This window comes from Balaenoptera physalus (genome assembly GCF_965194825.1).
Source record: "Balaenoptera physalus genome assembly, chromosome: 8".
NCBI classification, from domain to species: Eukaryota; Metazoa; Chordata; class Mammalia; order Artiodactyla; family Balaenopteridae; genus Balaenoptera; species Balaenoptera physalus.
Window position 1 is genome coordinate 62,611,916 of NC_138887.1, and position 20,779 is coordinate 62,632,694.

At 36.5% G+C, this 20,779-nt stretch overlaps 1 protein-coding gene across 6 annotated transcripts in view; it reads right to left on the reverse strand.

Annotated features, from left to right (window-relative positions):
* The window catches only part of C1GALT1 (core 1 synthase, glycoprotein-N-acetylgalactosamine 3-beta-galactosyltransferase 1), a 239,440-nt gene that overhangs the window by 204,715 nt on the left and 13,946 nt on the right, over window positions 1-20,779 (reverse strand). For 5 of the 6 annotated variants that reach the window (XR_014266424.1, XR_014266425.1, XR_014266426.1 and 2 more), the window contains exons 2-3: window positions 6,954-7,190; window positions 3,086-3,753 (exon numbers count right to left, since the gene is read on the reverse strand). Coding sequence is in view for 3 of the 6 variants with exons in the window: in XM_082472042.1 (XP_082328168.1) it covers window positions 3,086-3,753; window positions 6,954-7,190 (905 nt within the window). In the remaining 3 variants the exon portion in view is untranslated. Of the gene's footprint in view, window positions 1-3,085; window positions 3,754-6,953; window positions 7,191-7,536; window positions 7,596-20,779 lie in introns of all 6 variants that reach the window. The other variant, XM_082472043.1, reaches the window with a different exon arrangement.

Below are 20,779 nucleotides of genomic sequence, written 5' to 3' on the forward strand. Positions count from 1 at the left end.
AGACTGTATGTAGTCCTAGAGCATAGACTTTATTCCTAGGGAACAAACTTTATTCCTAGGAATAGACTTACTTCTAGGGAAGTGAGAAGGTGGTATGAGAAGGGAACTGCACGCAAAGTTCTGAACAACCAGCTTAAGAACATAACTCTTTGATCAACTAGAATATCTCACACCCTAACCTCTAGAAAAAAATTTTCTACACTGTATTTTTAGTGATTACTAGACAGGGAAAGTGTATGTATGAGACTCAGGATGGCTTTGAAAACAGTAACTCCCTTAGAGAGAAGCCAATTTATTAAATGATGAGTAATAATAGAAGTCTGATTTCACTTTGGGTTTATACAGAACCTCCTGAGAGAGAAGAGACAATATCAGAAGGTTGGGTCAATTTTGGAACTTCCAAGCCTATTTTATAGTCTTCAATACAACTCACAAATTATTATAGAAGGAACATAAAATTTTCCATCCATTTTAAAAACTAGTACAATTTAAATAAAATATGTACTATAGAAATATTTATTTTGTTAATATAAAGTATATTGTTGGGTATACCCTATTTGTATGTGGGAACTGTGGGCAGTACTCTTAAAGAGAAAGTAGGATATTTTACTGGTTACAAAATAATGACAATTATGATGTCCCTTTGCCGTTACTGTTATGTGTACTCAATATCAGATACTCTTAGTAAAATCTTACATGCATTTAGGTGTATTTGTTATTATGCATTTGTAATGTTTTTGAGTTTGGGTATATTTTTGTATGGGAAGGGGTGCAGAATTAAGAAGGGAAGAGGTCAAGTAATCTTGGAATGGTTTAAGAAGAGTTTACACTAAAGAAGCATCCAAAGTAGTACCTCACTAAAACCAAAACAAAAATAGACTATCAAAAGCACACTTGGGAACACATCTGTTTTATAGTTTAGGAAATTCTTGCATCTCTAATAGAAATAAGATGCTAGCATACGGTTTCAAACAACCTCATTACATAAAACTGTGCTTTAAAATGTTTATTCAAGTGGCATTTATCCCAACAAAAGAATATTTATTCTAACATATCCCCTACCCTCCTTTCGGGGGCACATACCCCACTAATCAGAGAGGGGTGCTCATGATGGAAATAACACAAGCTTTTAGAACCAGAGTGGATTTGCAATACTGCCTAGGCTACTCAGCAGGATAGACCAGTTACCTGATTTTCCTGAGCCCCAGTTTTGTCCCCTCTTAAATGCCGGATTGCCGTAAGGATTAGCTATCATTTCTGTGTAAGTAACAAGAACACACTGGTGGTTGAGAGCTGAAACGGTAGTGATTTGCTTCAAATTTTCCTTTTTAAAGCTGATAGCTTAAAGTTTGGGTCAGATAGTCTAGGTCAAGGTTTTGAAAACACAGTGCTGTTGACATTTTGGGCTGGATAATCTTTGTTGTGAGGGCTGTCCTGTGCATTGTAGAATGTTTAGCACCTAGTGGGTTTATAGTCTCGTGGGTTTCTATCCATTAGGTGCCAGTAGCAACTGCTAAGTTAACAAGCAAAAAGGTCTCCAGATTTTGCCAAATGTCCTCTGGGAAGCAAAAAAGCCCCCGGTTGAGAACCACTGTTCTAGATGATGATCTGAAAACATTGGCTCGTGAAGAAGAGAAAGGTAGCACAAAGTGTATTATTTGTACCTTAGGGCCAGAGGAAAGAAGGCGAAGAGCACTAGCGACTTGCCTTGAGACATATTAATCAACAATAGAACTGAGTCTAAAAGCTAGGTTTCATGACTCCCGGTCTCCAGTCATCCACTGCTGCAATGCTCATATAGTGAAAAACCGGCAACAGCCTACTAAATACACATCGGCTGAAGAATGGGTAAGTTACAGTATATTCATATATTAGATTATGACACAGCAGTCTAAATTAATGAAGCAGATACATACATTAATGTTGATAAATTTCAATGTGTGAAAAAGGCATATATTCAAGTATACATGAGGTATAATTCCACTTATTTAAAGACCTGCAAAACAATATCCTATATACTATTTATGGATTCATAAACATGTAGGAAAAATATAAAAACACACATGGTTATTATAAGTACTAAACTCATGATAGTGGTTAACTCTGAGGAAGGAGGTAAGAAAACTGGACTGAGGAGGGTACATAGGCCTCACCTAGTTCTATATCTTTTTCTTTTTGAAAAAAAAAATCTGAAGCAAATGTGACAAAAGATTAATATTTGGTAAAGCTGGTTGTTGGGTACAAAATAGTATATCCTTCTCAAATATTTAGCTATACATCTGAAATATTTAGTAAAATAATGTATTTTAGATAAAATTCTCAGGAATGTAAGCTAAGGTGTCAAGTGAGATCTAGGACTTATTAGGTGCTCACTGTGTGATAGACACGGTCCTACACCGTAACTACCACTGAATGAGACAGGTTCATCAGATCCATCTTACAAATGAGGAAACTTAGGCTCAGGAGTTAGGCAAATTCTGTCCATCCAAGGTCATTCAGCAATTAGGTGGGACAGCAGGATTTGAACGTAGGTCTTTCTGAACCTCAAAGTCTTTTCATGCGTTGTTCCTAAAGACGTGAAGGCTCTTTACCCAGATCTTCCCATAGCCTGCTTTCTAACCTCACTCAGGTTTCTGTTCAGAAGTTACCCTTTAGCGAAGTCTTCCTTAATCGCCTAAACTAGAGTACCCCATTCCACTCTGGGTCACTCTCCATCCTCTTACCTGGCTTTACTGTTCTTCAGGGCACTTGCCACTACCTAAGATCATATTATAACTTGACTTGTCTGCCTGTTTATTGTATGTCTCCTCATTCAGAATGTAAGGTTCATAAGAACTGGAACTTGGCCACATTTACTGCTATATTCTTAGTGCCTGGCATACAGTAGTACGAATATTTGCTGAATTACCACTGCTGACACCTTTGTTCTCATCTACTCTGTTATACTGCCATTCGATATAAAAAGACTAAGGTAGATTCTTAGTTATTGATACTAAAGAAACATAAGCATTATTAGCTAGTTTTTTTTTAAAGTAAACAAAAGTCAGTCTAAGTATTTATACAGTAATAAAATTTCTAAACTTACCTCTACAGGAGGATAATAGTTATAATTCCAGTACCAAAAGGTTCTAGGCAGATAACCCTTAATTAAATGGTGTTCTGGTACAAAGGGATGAAAAGTTTCTTTTCCAGTGGTATCTCTGGAATCTCCTGCTTCTACATTTATAATTTCCATGCATCTCCCCAGTGCTAAATCTTCGATGGAGGAACTATGCGTACATTTGTCTGTTTTAAATGCATCAACAAATCTCTTCAAGGCTTCTTTGCTCAGTACATATCCTGCTCCTCCACTCATGTAGCCCTGCTTTACATAGGGCTTAAATCTTCTCCCAAAGTAAATGGGTTCTTCAGGGTTGTATTTTGAGAGAAGCCATCTCAAGTTTTCTAATATAACATATGTATCATCATCTGCTTTCATAAACCAATCAGCATCTTCTAAATAATGATCATGAACATACTGAAAAGCTTTAATTGTTTTCCAGTATAGTTGGTCTCTGCCTTCTCTGGTTTTTAATCCCACAGCAGGGAAGTCTTTATTTTCTTCTGAACTCATAAATAACACTTTATTACAACGCTGGGCCCATGTAGCTTTGACGTGTTTAGCCTTTTTCTCTAGATTTTGAGGCCCTGTCATTACCCAGCAAAGAATTTTAACCTTCTGATAGAGGTTTTCGGCGATGTCAGTGTTCTCATCTATTAAACAGAAAAATTTTTAAGTTAATTTACATAGTTGTAAAATCCAAATAAATTATACCACAGAAGACATTATCTTAAACAATTTCCAAGATGCCCCCCACCCCATATACCTCTTTACCATTAGTGATTTAGCTGCTGAAAGAAACAGAACATTGACAGGAAGTTCTCACTGCTGTGAATAAGCTTCTGAAGGGCAGGAAAGACAAACTAATGAAGTAGCAGTTCATTTTGGAGTCCACAAGAGTCTAGTGTTAAGAATTTCTACAAGTACCCTGAGGTGGTTTTAAAAATGCTTTCATGACTACCCCAGTTTGAAGAAGAGTTAATGCAAAGCAGAGATTACTTCTTACAGTAACATACCTCATTCCAAAACGCAAATCTAACAGTGAGAAACAGAACAGAAGAACAGGTAGAGGTAGTATTTCCAAGATTGTCTAGAGCAGTGTTTTTCAAAGTACTGGTTTGCAAAGAAATAGGGAGCTTATGCCAGAATATAAAGCAGCATGGTACTTCTTTCATCGAGGAAGTTTTACTACAACCTATCAAAACGTCCACTTAACTCAGCAGTGAGCTTAACTGAGTTACATCCTGGTGCAAGATCCTTATCAGGATGCAGACAGGTAACAAACAATTCACAGGCTGTCAGGCCAAGGCTACCTTTTGAGTAACACTGCTCTAGAGGAAGAATCCAACTATGATATTCCAGATCAGTGCTTGGTGAAGGATCAATTTTTATTTCCAATAGTTAGAGACCTATACTTCTGTAAATATGCTAAAAATGAATTACTAATAAAATAAAATTTAAAAAATAAATATAAAATACAAGCCCAAAGTTTTTATTTCTAGATTTATTCAAAATTATTGTCAAATTACCATAAAGGTTTCTAACTGTTTAATCCTGATTTTAATACTTATTTAGTTGTGGACCAGCATGAGTCTGCAAAACCTCACTTTGTGTAGCAATGCTCTAGGCCTAATCCTGAGGAAACATCCTTAAAGTTAAGGTCAACCAGTGAGTTACAAAAGCTCAGCCCTGCGAAAAATTAACAACTGGAGGCATAAATTTCTAGTTAACTGATTGAGAGGGAGTAGAAGGAAAGATTGGGCAGGGCATGAAAATATTCTCATGTCCCTCTGAATATCAAGAATTCACAATCCAAAAACAGAGAAAACTACCCTCTTTTCAGTCAGAGAGCATTCACATTTCATATACTTGAGGAGCCCAATCTCTTAGCTGTACAGATATACCAAATGCTGGATGGTGGGGAAAGTGGTGGAAGCAGCAATCCCCAATATGTTTCACTTAGAGCAAGACATCCTTCTCCCTACTGCTGGAATGTGGTAGATAGTCTTTCTCATTCTTTCAATTATTCATTCATTCATTACTCTGTAGTAGGCATGTGCTGGTACAGGAGATAAAAAGATGAATAAGACATATGTCCTGCTACAGAAGAATTCATTCTAGCATGGGAGCTTGGCATGCAAACCAATACTTGCCATATACTAGAAATGCTATAATAGAGGTATGTATGAAGGTTTCAGTGTGCTGAGGGTAAAATAAAGCAATGCCTTATAAACACTATAGAACATTGGAATGGGAAGTTGGTTAGAATAGAGAAGAAAAGGATATAAAGCAATATCAGGAAAAATAAGAGATGATGCAAAAATTAGGTCTTTAAATGAAGCTCACCAGAAGAAAGGACAAAAGGCATGGTGAAGTTTGCTTGAGAGCAGGTACATGGATATGTGGCCTGAACTAGGGGAAGCGTGCTAGAGATTGAGAGAAGTAACCTAAAAAATGGTAAAGAAGCAGACTGTTAAATTTATGAGAAACAGGATTGATTGGTAAGCAAAGGAAAGCACCTACCACGACTTCATAGTTTCTGGCTTAGGCAGAAAGTAATGAGCTATATAAAAATAGGAGGAAGAATGAATTTTAGGATTATAAAGGAAAAGGAGTGTGATTTACACATGTTAAGTCTGAGAGAAACAGACCTCTAGCATACCCCACATTCTGTGGACCATCAAGTAGGACAAGTAGATCCTAATATATGTGCCTGCAGTGAGGCCGATCTACTACAGCCTACCAGGAATAGAGAAGCCTGGCTCCACAACTGATCAACTGAAGACCTAGAGCAATGATACAGATCAAGTGCACAATGATTAAACTGCTCTGTGATAAGAACATGGCTGCTCAGAGCTGAATCACTGTCATATAAACATTCACACACATGACACACTTTGTAATAGTATGCATGTATTTGCTAGTTCATAAAACTCAACAAGGATGTGATACCTCACCCTCAACCTCAGCTTGAGAGGTAGGAAAGAAGCAATTTACTGCCAAAAAGATAAGAGAAAAAACCCTTAATGGGGGACTCTCTGCATTCCAGAATTCCAATGGTTTTTCAAGCTGCTGTATTCGTCTCTGTCAAATAGATCACAATTTGCAGAGATCTTTGAATTCTGAATGTCTTCTCGTAGTGTCTGGAACTGGGCTAAGGTAAAGACAGCAAGGAACAGATGGAAACTAAAATTATGGGGATTGATGACATCACACAGGCAAAGAAAGAGCCAAAGGACAGAAACTTGGAGAAAACCAGCATTTAAGGGGAACATAGAGGACATAATTCAGAACATCTGGATAGAGGTAGAAGACCAGGAGAAAATGAAGTCATTATATATAACACATTCCTAGTATTCTACTTCCCTAATTTTTTATGCCTCTCAAAACAAGAAAAGATTAGTTACGTTAGCTACTGACAAAATATAAATTGAGATTTACATATACCTCTTGAGCTTTTCTAGGAAAACAAGACTAAGCAAAAACCAAGATTAAAACAAGATGATAGCAAAAACCAAAGATACAGATATGAACCATAACAAAATTAAAATTTTTAGAAACAAATCTAACTTGAAAGTCTTGCCTTTCTCCAAGTTATGGTTTCTGAACCATTTCTATTTAAAAATAAATTCAAAGTTAAAATCTTACACCCTAAATAAATCTGGGTTTTAGCAATTTCCTTCTCTTGAGGCAAACCAAGAACTGTCATTTAATACCTAGAATTAAGCTCATTTTCATCAAAAGATATAGTGATATAATAAAATTCATATAAATAACTTTTTCCAATTCTCTCAACACTTAAACAGATTGAAAAATATGGTTTCTGTTTACTCCTTAATAAAGTAAGCCATACCTTTATGTTGGCTAGCATCTGCATCAAAGTTCATCTGTCCTTCTAGATGATTCTGTTCATTATCATCTGAATGCCTAGCATGAGGATCATTATGAAGAATATTAGGCTGGAGGTCCCTCTGTTCTCCCAACAAAATACTAAGTAGCTGAGAACATAAAACAAATCCGATTGCTGATCCACAAAGGAAGGTTAAAAAATTCAGCCAAGATTTAGAGGCCATTTCCCGAAAATGTATTTCTGTAAGAAAAAAATTAGCAGGATGTTATAAATTATAAAGCAATATAAATACCAAGAGTAAGGACTGATAACTTTTAGCTGTACCGGGAAGTTAATTCCTTTCATACAGGAGAACATATCTAAGAGTATTTAACTTTTGTCCCTCTATTTGCTGCGAAAACACACAGTATGGACAAGTCAATAAAATAAACGAGTAGCAACTAGGAGGATCACTGCTGGGGTGGGGCACGGGCAAATATGTCAGTATTTACACACGGAATTTCCTGTTCTTCTAGCCAGGATTCTGCATGGACCCAAGCCTGCTTGCCACGTTCTTTTTCTTTGCTATCAAAATACTTATATTTACCTTTTTTCTCTTTTGGTAGTAATCATTACCTACTCTCATCAGGGGTCAGCAAACATTTTCTGTAAAGAATTAGAAATAAAATACATCAGGCTTTGTGGACCACAAATAGTGTCTTGTATATTCTTTTTCTTGCTTTTTATTAAAACAATCTTTTAAAGATGTAAGACGAATTCTTAGCTTGTAGAAGGCTAGAGTCAGCACTGTTTCGGGATCCGCAGGGCCAAACCTGTCTGCCACCTGTTTTTGTAAGTGAAGTTTTACTTGAATACACCCAGTGGTGACTATGGCTGCTTTTGCACTACAACAGCAGAGTTGAGTAGCTGCAACAGTGGCAGTATGTCCCACAAAGCCTCATCTAGCCCTTTAAAAGAAAAGTTTGCCAACCCCTCGCCCTAATACCCAGGCTTCATTGCAGTGTTGAATGCAGCTGCCACCTGCTCACCATCTTTCATTGTTATCCCACTGGACTGCAAGACCCCGAACAGCATCTATATATCACTAGGATTAAGGAGGATGCCTGGGACAGTGGTTGCTCAACAAATGCCTGTTGAACTGCCCGACAACGAAACAGGCCCTTCTTAGGGGTTTGCTAATAATTACTACATGGTGAACTTATAAATTCCTATGAAATTCTTATGAGAATAGTCCTAATTCTACAGTTTCCAACTCACCAAGATAATTTTTTAAACGTTTGCTAAGCATCTACCAAAATAATTGCTAAGCATTAACGTTGCTAAGCACATGCCAGATGCAGTCCATACTTTATTTTGCTTGAAAAAAATTTTAATTTTAATTTCATTTTTCATTCTCACTATGACCACTTTGCAGATAAGAAAACAGAAATTTAAAAAAGTTAACAGATAACTTGCACAGGTTGACAAAATCAATAAAATTCACAATTTGAACCCAAGTCTGTCTGCTTAAAAAGTCAGTGCTCTTTCCATTGCATTTCTCAAACTCTTTACCCAATCACCACTAACAGCACAGAACAATGGACATGTATAGTGAAGGTAGGGGTCTGGGAGATATGACTGTCAAAATAAAAACTGCTTTGAAATACTTTGTAAAAACAAATAAACAAACCAATGATCACCACTGGAACAACAAAACAACTTCATGTGGTTATATTTCCAGAATGGCTAGGTTCTTTAAAAGCAACCATTCAGCTGAGTACAACCAGAAAAACTGAACAAAATGTAAAAATATATATGTTTGGAGACACTGGTAAGATATCAAGGCAGTGAGAATTGAGGGGAGGGGGGACAAGCTCTGGAAAAAGAAAGAAGTCAGGAAAGGTGGGCTGGACATTTGGCACAGCTTCATTCCTCAAGACAACTACTGATTCTGACAGAGAAAACAGTAGCTGACGCAAAGAAGCTAAGAAAAAATACAGAGTCCAGCATCTGCCTCGGAGAAGAGGTCCTGGAAAACAGGCAGGCTTTTATCTGGACCCTTGAAAGGCTACAATCTAGGAATAAGGATGGAGCAGAAATTAGACCAACCTTCACAAGGACTGAAGCCCAAGTTGGAATCATCTTAACCACTGACTGATTAAGGCGATCTACCCCTAGCTTAACTGCAAAAATAAAGTTTCCCGGATAAATATAAAATTATGGAGAACCTCAAATTATTATTATAATTTTTAGGTAGTGATAATGTCCAACACAATAAAAAATAATCAGGTATCAAAATTAAAAGTCTGACTGAAAACAGAGAAAAGAGTAGAAAATAGAAACTGACCCCCAGGACACTTAGATAAGAGATTTTCCTACTAATAACTTTAGTTAGTCAATAAGTTAAATGACAAGATTAAGATATAAGGTATAGAATAGACATAGATGAAGAGAAAAATTAACAAACCGAAAGCCAGGTCGGAAGAAATTACACAGACTGAAGTACAAAAAGACATAGGATGGTAAATAAAAAATTGAGCAAAAGAAACATAAGGAATAGAGTGAAAAGGTCTAACATATGTGTTAATTGGAATCCTTGAAGAAAAAGAGACATATGATTGAGGAGAACCAGTATGTGAAGAAATAATGACTGAACATTTTCCAAAACTGACAAAAGACTACCAACTATCAGATTCAGGAGGCTCTATGAAACACAAAAAAATTTAAAAGCTAAAAAAAAAAAGGAGAAAAAAGAAAATGATACCAAGAAACACCACAGTGAAACTGCCAAAAACCAAAGACAAAGAAAGCATTCTATATCCAGCAAAAATTGCCTTCAAAAATAAATCTGAGGGACTTCCCTGGTGGCGCAGTGGTTGGGAGTCCGCCTGCCAATGCAGGGGACACGGGTTCGAGCCCTGGTCCGGGAGGATCCCACATGCCGCGGAGCAGCTAAGCCCGTGCAACCTAGGACCCATGCTCTGCAACGGGAGAGGCCACCGCGGTGAGAAGCCCGCGCGCTGCGGCGAGGAGTGGCCCCCGCTCGCCGCAACTGGAGAGGGCCCGCGCGCAGCGGCGAGGACCCAACGCAGCCAGAAATAAATAAATAAATAAATAAATAAATTTATTAAAAAAAAAAAATCTGAAAAAGATTTTTGAAAAAACAAAATCTGAATGAATTTATAATAAGCAGGTCTACTCTAAAAGAAATACTAAAAGGAGGAACTTCCCTGGTGGTGCAGTGGTTAAGAATCCGCCTGCCCATACAGGGGACACGGGTTTGAAGCCTGGTCTGGTAAGATCCCACATGCCGCAGAGCAACTTAAGCCCGTGTGCCACAACTACTGAGCCTGTGCTCTAGAGCCCGCGAGCCACAAGTACTGAGCCTGTGTGCCAAAACTACTGAAACCTGTGCACCTAGAGCCCATGCTCCACAACAAGAGAAGCCACCGCAATGAGAAGCCCACGCACGCACTGCAACGAAGAGTAGCCCCTGCTCGCCACAACTACAGAAAGCCCATGCACAGCAACGAAGACCCAATGCAGTCATAAATAAATAAATAAATAAATAAAATAATTAATTAAAAAAAATACTAAAACAAGTTCTTCAGGCAGAAGGAAAAGAATTCCATGAAAATTCAGAGATGTAAAAAGGAAGAGTGAGCTATAAAAAGCTTATGTATATAAATAAATACAAATGAACACTGGCTACATAAAACATTAAAAAGTTCCCACAAGGTAATATTACTATTATCATTAAAATAAATGACAAAACTGGCACAAAAAGTGTGAGAAGAATACAAAGAGTTTAAGTGTTCTAAAATCATTTTGTTGTGTAAAAATACTAATATCAGGGCTTCCCTGGTGGCGCAGTGGTTGAGAATCTGCCTGCCAATGCAGGGGACACGGGTTCGAGCCCTGGTCTGGGAGGATCCCACATGCCGCGGAGCGGCTGGGCCCGTGAGCCACAATTACTGAGCCTGCGCGTCTGGAGCCTGTGCTCCGCAACAAGAGAGGCCGCGATAGTGAGAGGCCCGCGCACCACGATGAAGAGCGGCCCCCGCTTGCCACAACTGGAGAGAGCCCTTGCACAGAAACGAAGACCCAACACAGCCATAAATAAATAAATAAATAAATTGAAAAAAATTGAAAAAAAAAAATACTAATATCAGACTTTAAGACACTAGGAATGTATACTATAATCGCTGATGTAATCATTAAAAAAGGTAAAAATATATAAGTAAAACTCTAATAGAAAAAATTAAATGATAAAATAATACTTACAAGTATTTTCAAGGCAGAAAAAAGGGAGAAGTGGATAAAAAAATACGTGGGACAAACAGGAAACAAAGTTATATGATTAACTAAACACAAATTTATCAGCAATGGCACTAACTATAAAAAGACTAAAAATTCGATTTAAAAGAGAAAGATTACCAGCCAGACTAGAGAAAAAAATAAACACAAGTATACGCTGCTTACAAGAGACATACATTAAATATATTCAGAAAGTTAAGAGCAAAAGGATGGAAAGAGATATGTCATCCAAACACTTATAAAAAGAAAGTATGTTAAAATCAGACAAAACAAATGAGTAGTGGTTACCTGGTTTGTTGTCTTCATGATATTCATTAAACTCTGCATTTATGATTTACACACTTTTCTGTATTAGCATTTACTTTAGTAAAAGCTTTACATAAAAATACTTTCATATGACCTTTTATTTTATCCCATTTAATACACATTTAATATATGTATATTTGACATAAAAATATTTATTCCAAAATCTGTAAGTAAATTTGGCATGCCATGGAACAATACCATGCTTATCCTGTATCTTGTATCTCAGATCCTCTCTCTTGAATAGCAATTCCAGTTTGAGAAGAATGACCCTAAGGGGAAGTGGAGCGCAAAGCTGCTCAACACCAGAGATGCAAATTACCAATATGAACCCAGCAGGCACTTGTTTACTTCTTTTACTCTATCTTTACTATAACTTCAAGTTTAGAAAGGTAGGCCTTCATGGGTAAAGAGTATATATGTCCCGCTCAACTCCCCCATTCAATTTCCCAGAGGAAAAGCAGAAACAAGTTTACCAAGTCTTTCTGCTGTTTTCCCTGAGGGGCAGCGTCCTCAAATTCTCCCTCCCACTGTCCTCTTTTCTCCATTCAAACTGCCCTTTAACAAAATCCTTATAATTCAAAAGGTGTAATCTACAATCCCAGAAAAATATCCTTCCTGCTTTAAGTGCTTCTTTTGAAACTCTAAAATTCTCCAGATTATTAGAAGCCCAGTTCATTAGACCTTGCTTTAGCCAAAATCCTGGTCTGAGATTACATTCAAAAAGCCAAAGAGAACTGACTATTTAACTATATTTTTGCTATTATGTGAGTTCTCCCTTTAACTGGAGTGTACATTATTAAGACTTGATACAACTGAGGTCAGTGATTTGAAAGAATCATGAATTGAAAACATCAAGCTGAGAGAAGTAAGTGAAAGGCATCACAACTCCAAATTTCTTACGGTAAATAAAGACAGACTGGCAGAGTAAGATTGAAGTGGTAAACCCGAAGGAAAGCTATTAAGGTAACATTAGCAGGCACTTAAGAAACTGAGAAGTCAACTAGGAGCCACAATTCCCCACGTCTTGTAATTCTCCCACTGACACTCTGCCTTCTAACACACTAGTTTTGATTTTTTATTCTTTTTTGTACTGGCTGTGACTTTCCTTACCTTAACACCAGATATAATCACGTCACAGTCTCAGAAGGGCACAAATCCAACTGAAATTTCCATGGCTGCAGAGTCTACCACTCCTGGTACTGGAAAGCAATAGTCACAGTGGCGTTCAGTACCACTCAGACAGAAAGCACTGTGACTGAGAACAGGAAGTAAGGACTGTAGGGCCAGAGAAAATTCTTATTTCCATCACCACAGTGAATATCTGAAGTGAAGGAAGTGCTGATCAAGCTCCAGTAACCATGAATACTAACCTGCTACCCAGCCGTTTTCCAAGAAGATACTGAGCTTCAGAACAAGCCTACTTCTGCAGCATGGAGGTTTTATTATTTGTAGATGGATAGGGTTTTCTTAGCTGAGGTAGCACTTTTTTAGAAAGACACCTGTTCTGGGGTGAGTGGAGGGAAAATTGATTTCTTGATTTTACAAAATTTGTTAACTTTAAAATATTTTGTGATGCTGTTTGATGCCTGTCATACTCTTACCCCTTCCGGTCCAGAGAATTCTCAGTCAGCATGTGCTGGCTTAATCCTGTTGCTTTTACCCCATCTCCTTCCAATTTCAAGGGCTCCTGCCTTATGACTGAATTTCTGTATACCTCCATTTTTCATTCTTGTTCCTGGCACAAAAGAGCTATCTCATGTGAGTGGAATGCACCCCAAGCCCCACTCAGATTTTTGGCAAAAATCATCACCCCCACCTCTTCAGATTCTTAACACAAGAGTCTAAAGTAGACCAGATTGGAAGAAGACACTGCTTAACAACACTGCACATTACAAGGGCTTCAATATATATTGATTAGAATTGAATGCAGGGAAGTTATCAGTGCCACCTGTTTTCCAAACCTGATGCATAATCAGAATCACTTGAAGAGATTTTAAAACTACAGATTTCAGATGCAAAAGTGCTGGCACAACTAAAATTTATATTTTTATTTTTTAAGGAACAGTTTTGTGTTATTCATTGGTTAAAAAAAAAAATCAAGCAAATACAGAACTATGTGAAGAAGAAAGAAACCACCCCAAATCCCATCACTTAGAAACAACTATCATTAACATCTGGTGAATATCATTACAAATACGAATAACATCTTTATGAATAACAGAGATAGAAGGGGGGATAATTATACCTAACATTTGGGCCCTGTACTAATAAGAGCATGGATTGCCTGTAAACCATAAACTAGGGACTATTAATCCCACTTTACAGATGAACTCAGACACAGAGAGCTTAGTAAGCTTCCCAAGGTCACACCAGCAACCTGAATCAAGAACTCAGATTCTTAACCATTGTGCTATCGTTTTACAGAATTGGGATTATATTAGTCATGCTACTTTAAAGATTTAACATATTAAATTAGATTTATTTGAATTTATAGAAAAAAGGAAAATAAAGTGAATCTAAATTAACTTTGAACGTCAGCTAATAAACATTTAGAATGTGAACCCCCTCCTCTAAACAATCCCTCTAAAGATAAAGATTATGAAAAACATAAAGCAATCAGAGGCCTTATTTTTTAATTACATATTTCAAATTTGACAGTACTTAATTGATTTCTTGCTTTGAGAATGTGTAAATCAGCATATATATACATACTCCCACAACAATCAATTTTTGTGAAGTACTTTTATTCTGTAAAATTTACATATTTTATATTCTGTAAATTACACTGTAATTGCCACGACTGCTTGATCCTGAATATATTTTAAATTGGATTCTATGCTCATTATTAGCTCTTTTATCACAGCTGCTCTAAATGTGAGTTCTTTATTAATGTCGTGTTTTTGTTGGCTGGATTTCAGCAAGTAATTTTTGTAATGGTGCTCATTGGTGCTACATTCTAAATTGTTGCAGGCTGGAGAATGTTTACTACTGCCTTTATACCTGAAGCACAACTTGACCTAGTACAATCTCTCTTCTTCTTAAAACTCTAAAAATTACTCATGGTCTTCCCACACCGGTGCCAGAAACTTTGAGGGTAGACTGATCTTTTATCCTTGTGTATAGATAAATGCTCCTCTTCTCTTATGGTTGGTTTTCAGTCACTCATTGGTCACTAACATCCTCTCACCAAGACTTTAATGCCCTTTATTACACGAGCAAATCCTTCCTCCAGTTTTTTAGGCTTTCAGAAAGTCAGTAGAATTCACAATAAAGTCCTAGGCTTTCAGTGTTTTTTGTTTGTTTTTTAAATTTTAGTACTTTATACCATATCCTGCCAGGGTTGTCAGTCTAGTACTTGTAATCTGTTCTGGATTATCATATTCATTTGTTATATTTACATATTCAAAATATATTTCTCTCTTCAAATCACATTAAAATGATTTTCAAAAACTTTTTTCCCCAAACACTTTCCTTATAAAACTGGGATGAATCTTATATAGAGATATAACTTATAAATGCTTACAAGTACACTGTATGTGAGGCATTATGTTTGAAAATTTTATATGCTTTCTCTGATCCTCACAATTGGATATAAAGTAGAAGGAATCAGTCAACCTGAATTCAAGACATCATACAGCTACTGAAATCAAGATTCTACAGTACTGGTAGAGGGATAGACTCATGGATCAATGGAATACAACAGAGAACCAGAAACAGACCACTTAAATAGCTCCACTGATTTTTGACAAAGGTACAAAAGCAACTGAGTGGAGGAAAGATAAACTTTTCGATAAATGGTGCTGGACATCCCTAGGCAAAAAAATAAACCCTGACCCGAGTCTCACATCTTATATAAAAATTAAATCAAAATGGATCATGAACTTAAATGTAAAACATGCAACTATAAAATTTTTAGGAAAAAGGAGAAAAATCTTCGAGATTGAGAGGTAGGCAAAGAGTTCTTAGACTTGACTCCAAAAGCATTATTCATAAAAGGGTGAAACTGATAAACTGGACTTCATCAAAATTAAAAACTTTTGCTCTGTGAAACACCCTACTGATAGAATGAAAAGACAAGCTACAAACTGGAAGAAAATATCTGTAAACCACATACCTAACAAAGAACTAGTATTAAGACTATATTAAAAATTCCCGGGGCTTCCCTGGTGGCGCAGTGGTTGAGAATCTGCCTGCTAATGCAGGGGACACGGGTTCGAGCCCTGGTCTGGGAAGATCCCACGTGCCGCGGAGCAACTAGGCCCGTGAACCACAACTGCTGAGCCTGCGTGTCTGGAGCCTGTGCTCCGCAACAAGAGAGGCCACGATAGTGAGAGGCCCGCACACCGCGATGAAGAGGGGCCCCTGCCTGCCACAACTAGAGAAAGCCCTCACACAGAAACGAAAAAACCCAACACAGCCAAAAAAAAAAAACTCCCAAAACTAAACAGAAAAAAATAAACAATCCAATTAGAAAATAGGCAAAAGACATGAACAGATATTTCACTGAAGAGGATGTACAGATGACAAATAAGCACATGAGAAAATGTTCAACTTCATTTACCATTAGGAAAAATGCAAGTTAAAACCATAATGAGATATCTCTACTTACCCATAAGGATGGCTAAAATAAAAAACAGTGATACCACCAAATGCTGGTGATGTGGAAAGACTAGATCACTATATATTGCTGATGGGAATGTAAAAGGATGTCCAGTCACTACAGATCAAAGGTAACTATGCAGAGAAAAATATGTTCTGACCCATGAAACAAACCCAACTTCTTATCAAGGTGAACTATTCACCCTGACAAAATGGGAAAACAACCAAACAAATATGAATGATATGCCTTCAACCTGGTGAAGCCCCCCTACTGCCTAGAGTCTTAAAATAAAAAATCATTAAAAAGTCAGAGACAAAGCTCCTACTTGCAGCTGTCCAAGGTCCCAGCTCTCCAATTTACCTCTCTCAGGTAGCTAACTGACTAGACAGAAACTGTCAGCCAGCAGCAGCATAGATCTCTAGCTCAAAATTTAAAGGGAAGATCCAAATGGTGCATAAAACAATTATCTATCTATCTAAGTAATAAAAGAGATTTTCAACTACACGATTTTTAAGCAAGGTTACCTAGAATTGATTCTATTAAAAAATGAACAAGCAGAAATACATGGAACCTACATAAAAACCTTGTAGTGGGAAACAAAATTAAACATAGGATGCAAAAGACAAGGGAAAAGCACAGACCTGAATACTAACTCCATAGGAAAGAAAATCTTAAACTACTTGGGACTATTTTGTAGTCTTTTAGAAACTGAAGGGATTAAAGCAATTATGCAGGAAATGATAGCTATGAAAGCTGGGCAATGGAGAGCCAACAGAGAAATAACTTATTTCTCAAAAGAGAATAGAACAAATGAAAAAGGAAAAAAAAAGTCAAAGATATGAAAGAAAATGCACTGAAATGGAGGCCATGCATCAAAATATTTAGAGGTCTCACATATAATCAAGAAAAACCTTGGTTAAGAGATCCTGAACTTGGGGTGGGGGGAGGTTGTTATTGGTGGTGGGATGAATTGGGAGATTGGGATTGACATATATACACTAATATGCATAAAATATATAACTAATAAGAACCTGCTGTATAAAAAATAAATAAAATTTTAAAAAACTAAATTAAAAAAAAGAGATCCTGAACTTCACTTAAAAAAAATATCTCTATAAGTATCCAGGGAAAAATAAGCAAGTCAAAGGGAAAAATTAGGCAGAACTACAAGGGAAAAATTATCAGACAGCTTTCTCCTCTGTGTTATTATATGTCAAAAGAAATGCTGCAAAAACCCAAGTTTTTGAGGGGGACAACATTCCCATAGACTTAAAGATTCAGCAAGTTGTCATTCAAGAATCCATATAACAGGAAGACATTCTCAAATATGCAAAGAACTCAGTACCCACATACCCTTGATACATTACCTACTTAAAGGTAATGAGTTACCAGCTGAGAGTTAAATCCAAATTAAAACAAAAACAAAAACGCAAATTCACAAATGAAGAAATCACACAATGAAAGGGTTAGCATTAATAAAAGGTTGTAATCCTTTCCAATATAACACTGTGGAGTGGTAATGATGAAACAAAGCAGAAATGTTATTATCCTAGAAAGAAAAGCTACATGAGATAAAGTGATAATAGTAATTTAACTGTAAGACACATAGGCAGAAAGGACATATCATGTGAATAAAAATGGAGTGGGGAGGGGTAGTAGAGAATGTGCTAACAAGTATGTACTCTAATTTCATTAGAGAGGTAACTCAGAGTTTTTTTTTTAAGCTTAATTTAAGCTTTAATTTAATTTAATTCACTGCAGCACTATTTACAATAGCCAGGTCATGGAAGCAACCTAAATGCCCATCAACAGACGAATGGATAAAGAAGTTGTGGTACATATGTACAATGGACTATTACTCAGCCATAAAAAGGAACGAAATTGAGTCATTTGTTGAGATGTGGATGGATCTAGAGACTGTCATACAGAGTTAAGTAAGTCAGAAAGAGAAAAACAAATATCGTATATTAATGCATGTATGTGGAACCTAGAAAAATGGTACAGATGAACCGGTTTGCAGGGCAGAAGTTGAGACACAGATGTAGAGAACAAACGTATGGACACCAAGGGGGGAAAGCCGTGGGGGGGTGGGGATGGTGGTGTGCTGAATTGGGGATTGGGATTGACATGTATACACTGATGTGTATAAAATTGATGACTAATAAGAACCTGCTGCATAAAAAAATAAATAAAATTAAAAAATTTAAAAAAAATCTTCAAATACACACAAAAGTATAACAATAAACCCCCTTATATCCGTCACACGACTGAATTATAACTTTAAAATCTGCTACATTACTTTATTTATTATTTGTTCAATTGATGATAGTATTTTAATGCAAATGCCAGACATCAAGTCATCTCACCTCTACATACTTCTATACACCTCTCCGAAAATATGGACATTTTCTTACAAGCCAAAATGCCCTTATCAAATGTCTAACAAAATTATCAATGCCTAACAAAATTAACTAATTCTTTGGACTTATCCAACTCAAGTCTGTAATCAAATTTTCCCAACTGTCTTCTATAATCAAATTGCCGCAATTAGCTCACAAATGTCTTTTCACATTTGGTTTGTGTAAATCAGGATTCAAACTATATCCAAATTCACAGATGAAATGAAAAAAAAGAGAGTATTTTATATAACAAATAACTATTAAACATGAAAACCTAAATGAAAAACACATTTCTCTAAAAGAACAAATAATCAAAGTTGACTCAAGATATAAAACCTAAATGAACCAAAAAACCAGAGAAGAAATAAAGAATGTTGTCAAACAGCCAGATTTCAAAGAGGTCCAGGTTTTTCCTGGATAAAATACTTCAATCTTTCAAAAAACATAATTATTATATGACATAAATCATTCTGGAAAATTAAGTAGCAGAACTTAACCAATTCTTCTTTTATGTAAAAGGTTGGATACTGATATCTGACAAAGAGAGACCAAAAATAAAATAGAAAACCTCAGTCCAATCTTACCCCAAAATAATACATTATTAAAGGAAATGCAGCCCAAACATTAGTAGTTATCTTAAGTTGGGTCCCCAGGAAGCAAACTCTGGGATGACGTATTTGTGCAAATGTGATTTATTAGAAAGTATTTCCTGGAAAACCTTGTAGGGAAGTAGGAGAGGGAAGGGTAGGAAGTCAAGAAGGGGTAAGATACCAAGCAAAGTCCATGGAGGGTAATCCCTCAAGGTAGTTCTAGAGGCAGTGTAGGCCACACCTCAGAGTTGTACCCACACAGTCAATCACTGGTTAAGGGCTATCCATAGGAAACAAATTTCCCAGACAATTCCAGAGCCTGTACATTGGCAAAACAGGATCTGGCAGTGTGAGGGCAGCCCTACAACAAAGCCTGTGAAGAGGAAGGAGATAAAGGCCTACGGACAGAGTCTCAGCATCATCTGTTACAGTGATTGTTGTACAGGTAAAGTTTAAAACCAATTGGTTTGGTTTTGCATTATGAAATCCCCAAAAGGTTAAGCAATGAATCATTCCAGTTCAACCATCATACAGTGAGGACTACTGGTAATAAGCCCTAAAAACATGTACAGAGATTTCAATTATTTTTTTAATATCTACTCTAAAATATAGCCAGTTAAGAATCACCAGATATTTTAAAGAAAGCCTCTAATATGAAACAAAAAGATCAACATAGTCAAATTCAATGTAACTTTAAAGAGACCATGTAATGAGATGAAAACTTAAAAAAAAAACCCTCAAAACTATCACTAATATCCTGAAAGATAAAAGTCGTGCCATCGTATTCTTGAAATAAGAACAAGACACTACCTTAAAAAATTTTTTTCTGAGAAAAAGTACCCCAGGAACTTATTTATAAGAAAATCAAAAAACTCAATAGAACAGCTGTAGGATAAAGTTAAGGAAATCACCCCAAAAGTGAGCAAAACAAAAAGGCAAGGTGATGGAAAAAAAGAGACAATTGATAACTAAAAATCAGTTTAGAGGTGTAGATAAGAGAGGGGAGGAAATCAACAACCAAATATTTCAAGGAAGTTTCCAAACTGAAAAGATGCAATAACACCCAGCACAGTGAATAAAAACAGACCCATAAAGATACACTATAATAAAATTTTACAACACTTGAGTCAAAGAAACCATTCTGTAAACTTTCAGAGAAAGTGGCAAAAGGTCACCATGTAAGAGATCAGGAATTCACTGGTTTTGAATTTTCAAACAGCAATACTGAAAGTTGAAAACAATGGAGAAACTCACTCAAAATTCTGAGAGAAAAAGATTTCCAAGCTAGAATTTTATACCCAGTCAAACTATCCAGTAAGTATGAGGGATAAGTAAAGATATTTTAAAGACAGGACAGGCTTGGTCAGATCAATATTCAGTGCATCACACTGTTTCAATTTTAAAGCAACAGTAGGGAACTGATGCAGAAATGCCGAGCAAGCTGTTAAGAGTTGCAGGTATGGAACCTGGGAAAATATTCACAGTTGGTCATTTGTATATCTCAATTACAACATTAAAAATAACAGCCAAATCTAAAATATGATCTAGCATATAAAAATAGGTAACACTGAATGATGATTCAATGCAAAGGATACTCTTCTAAGTGGTTTAAATTCATTCATTTAAACTTTCCACAGC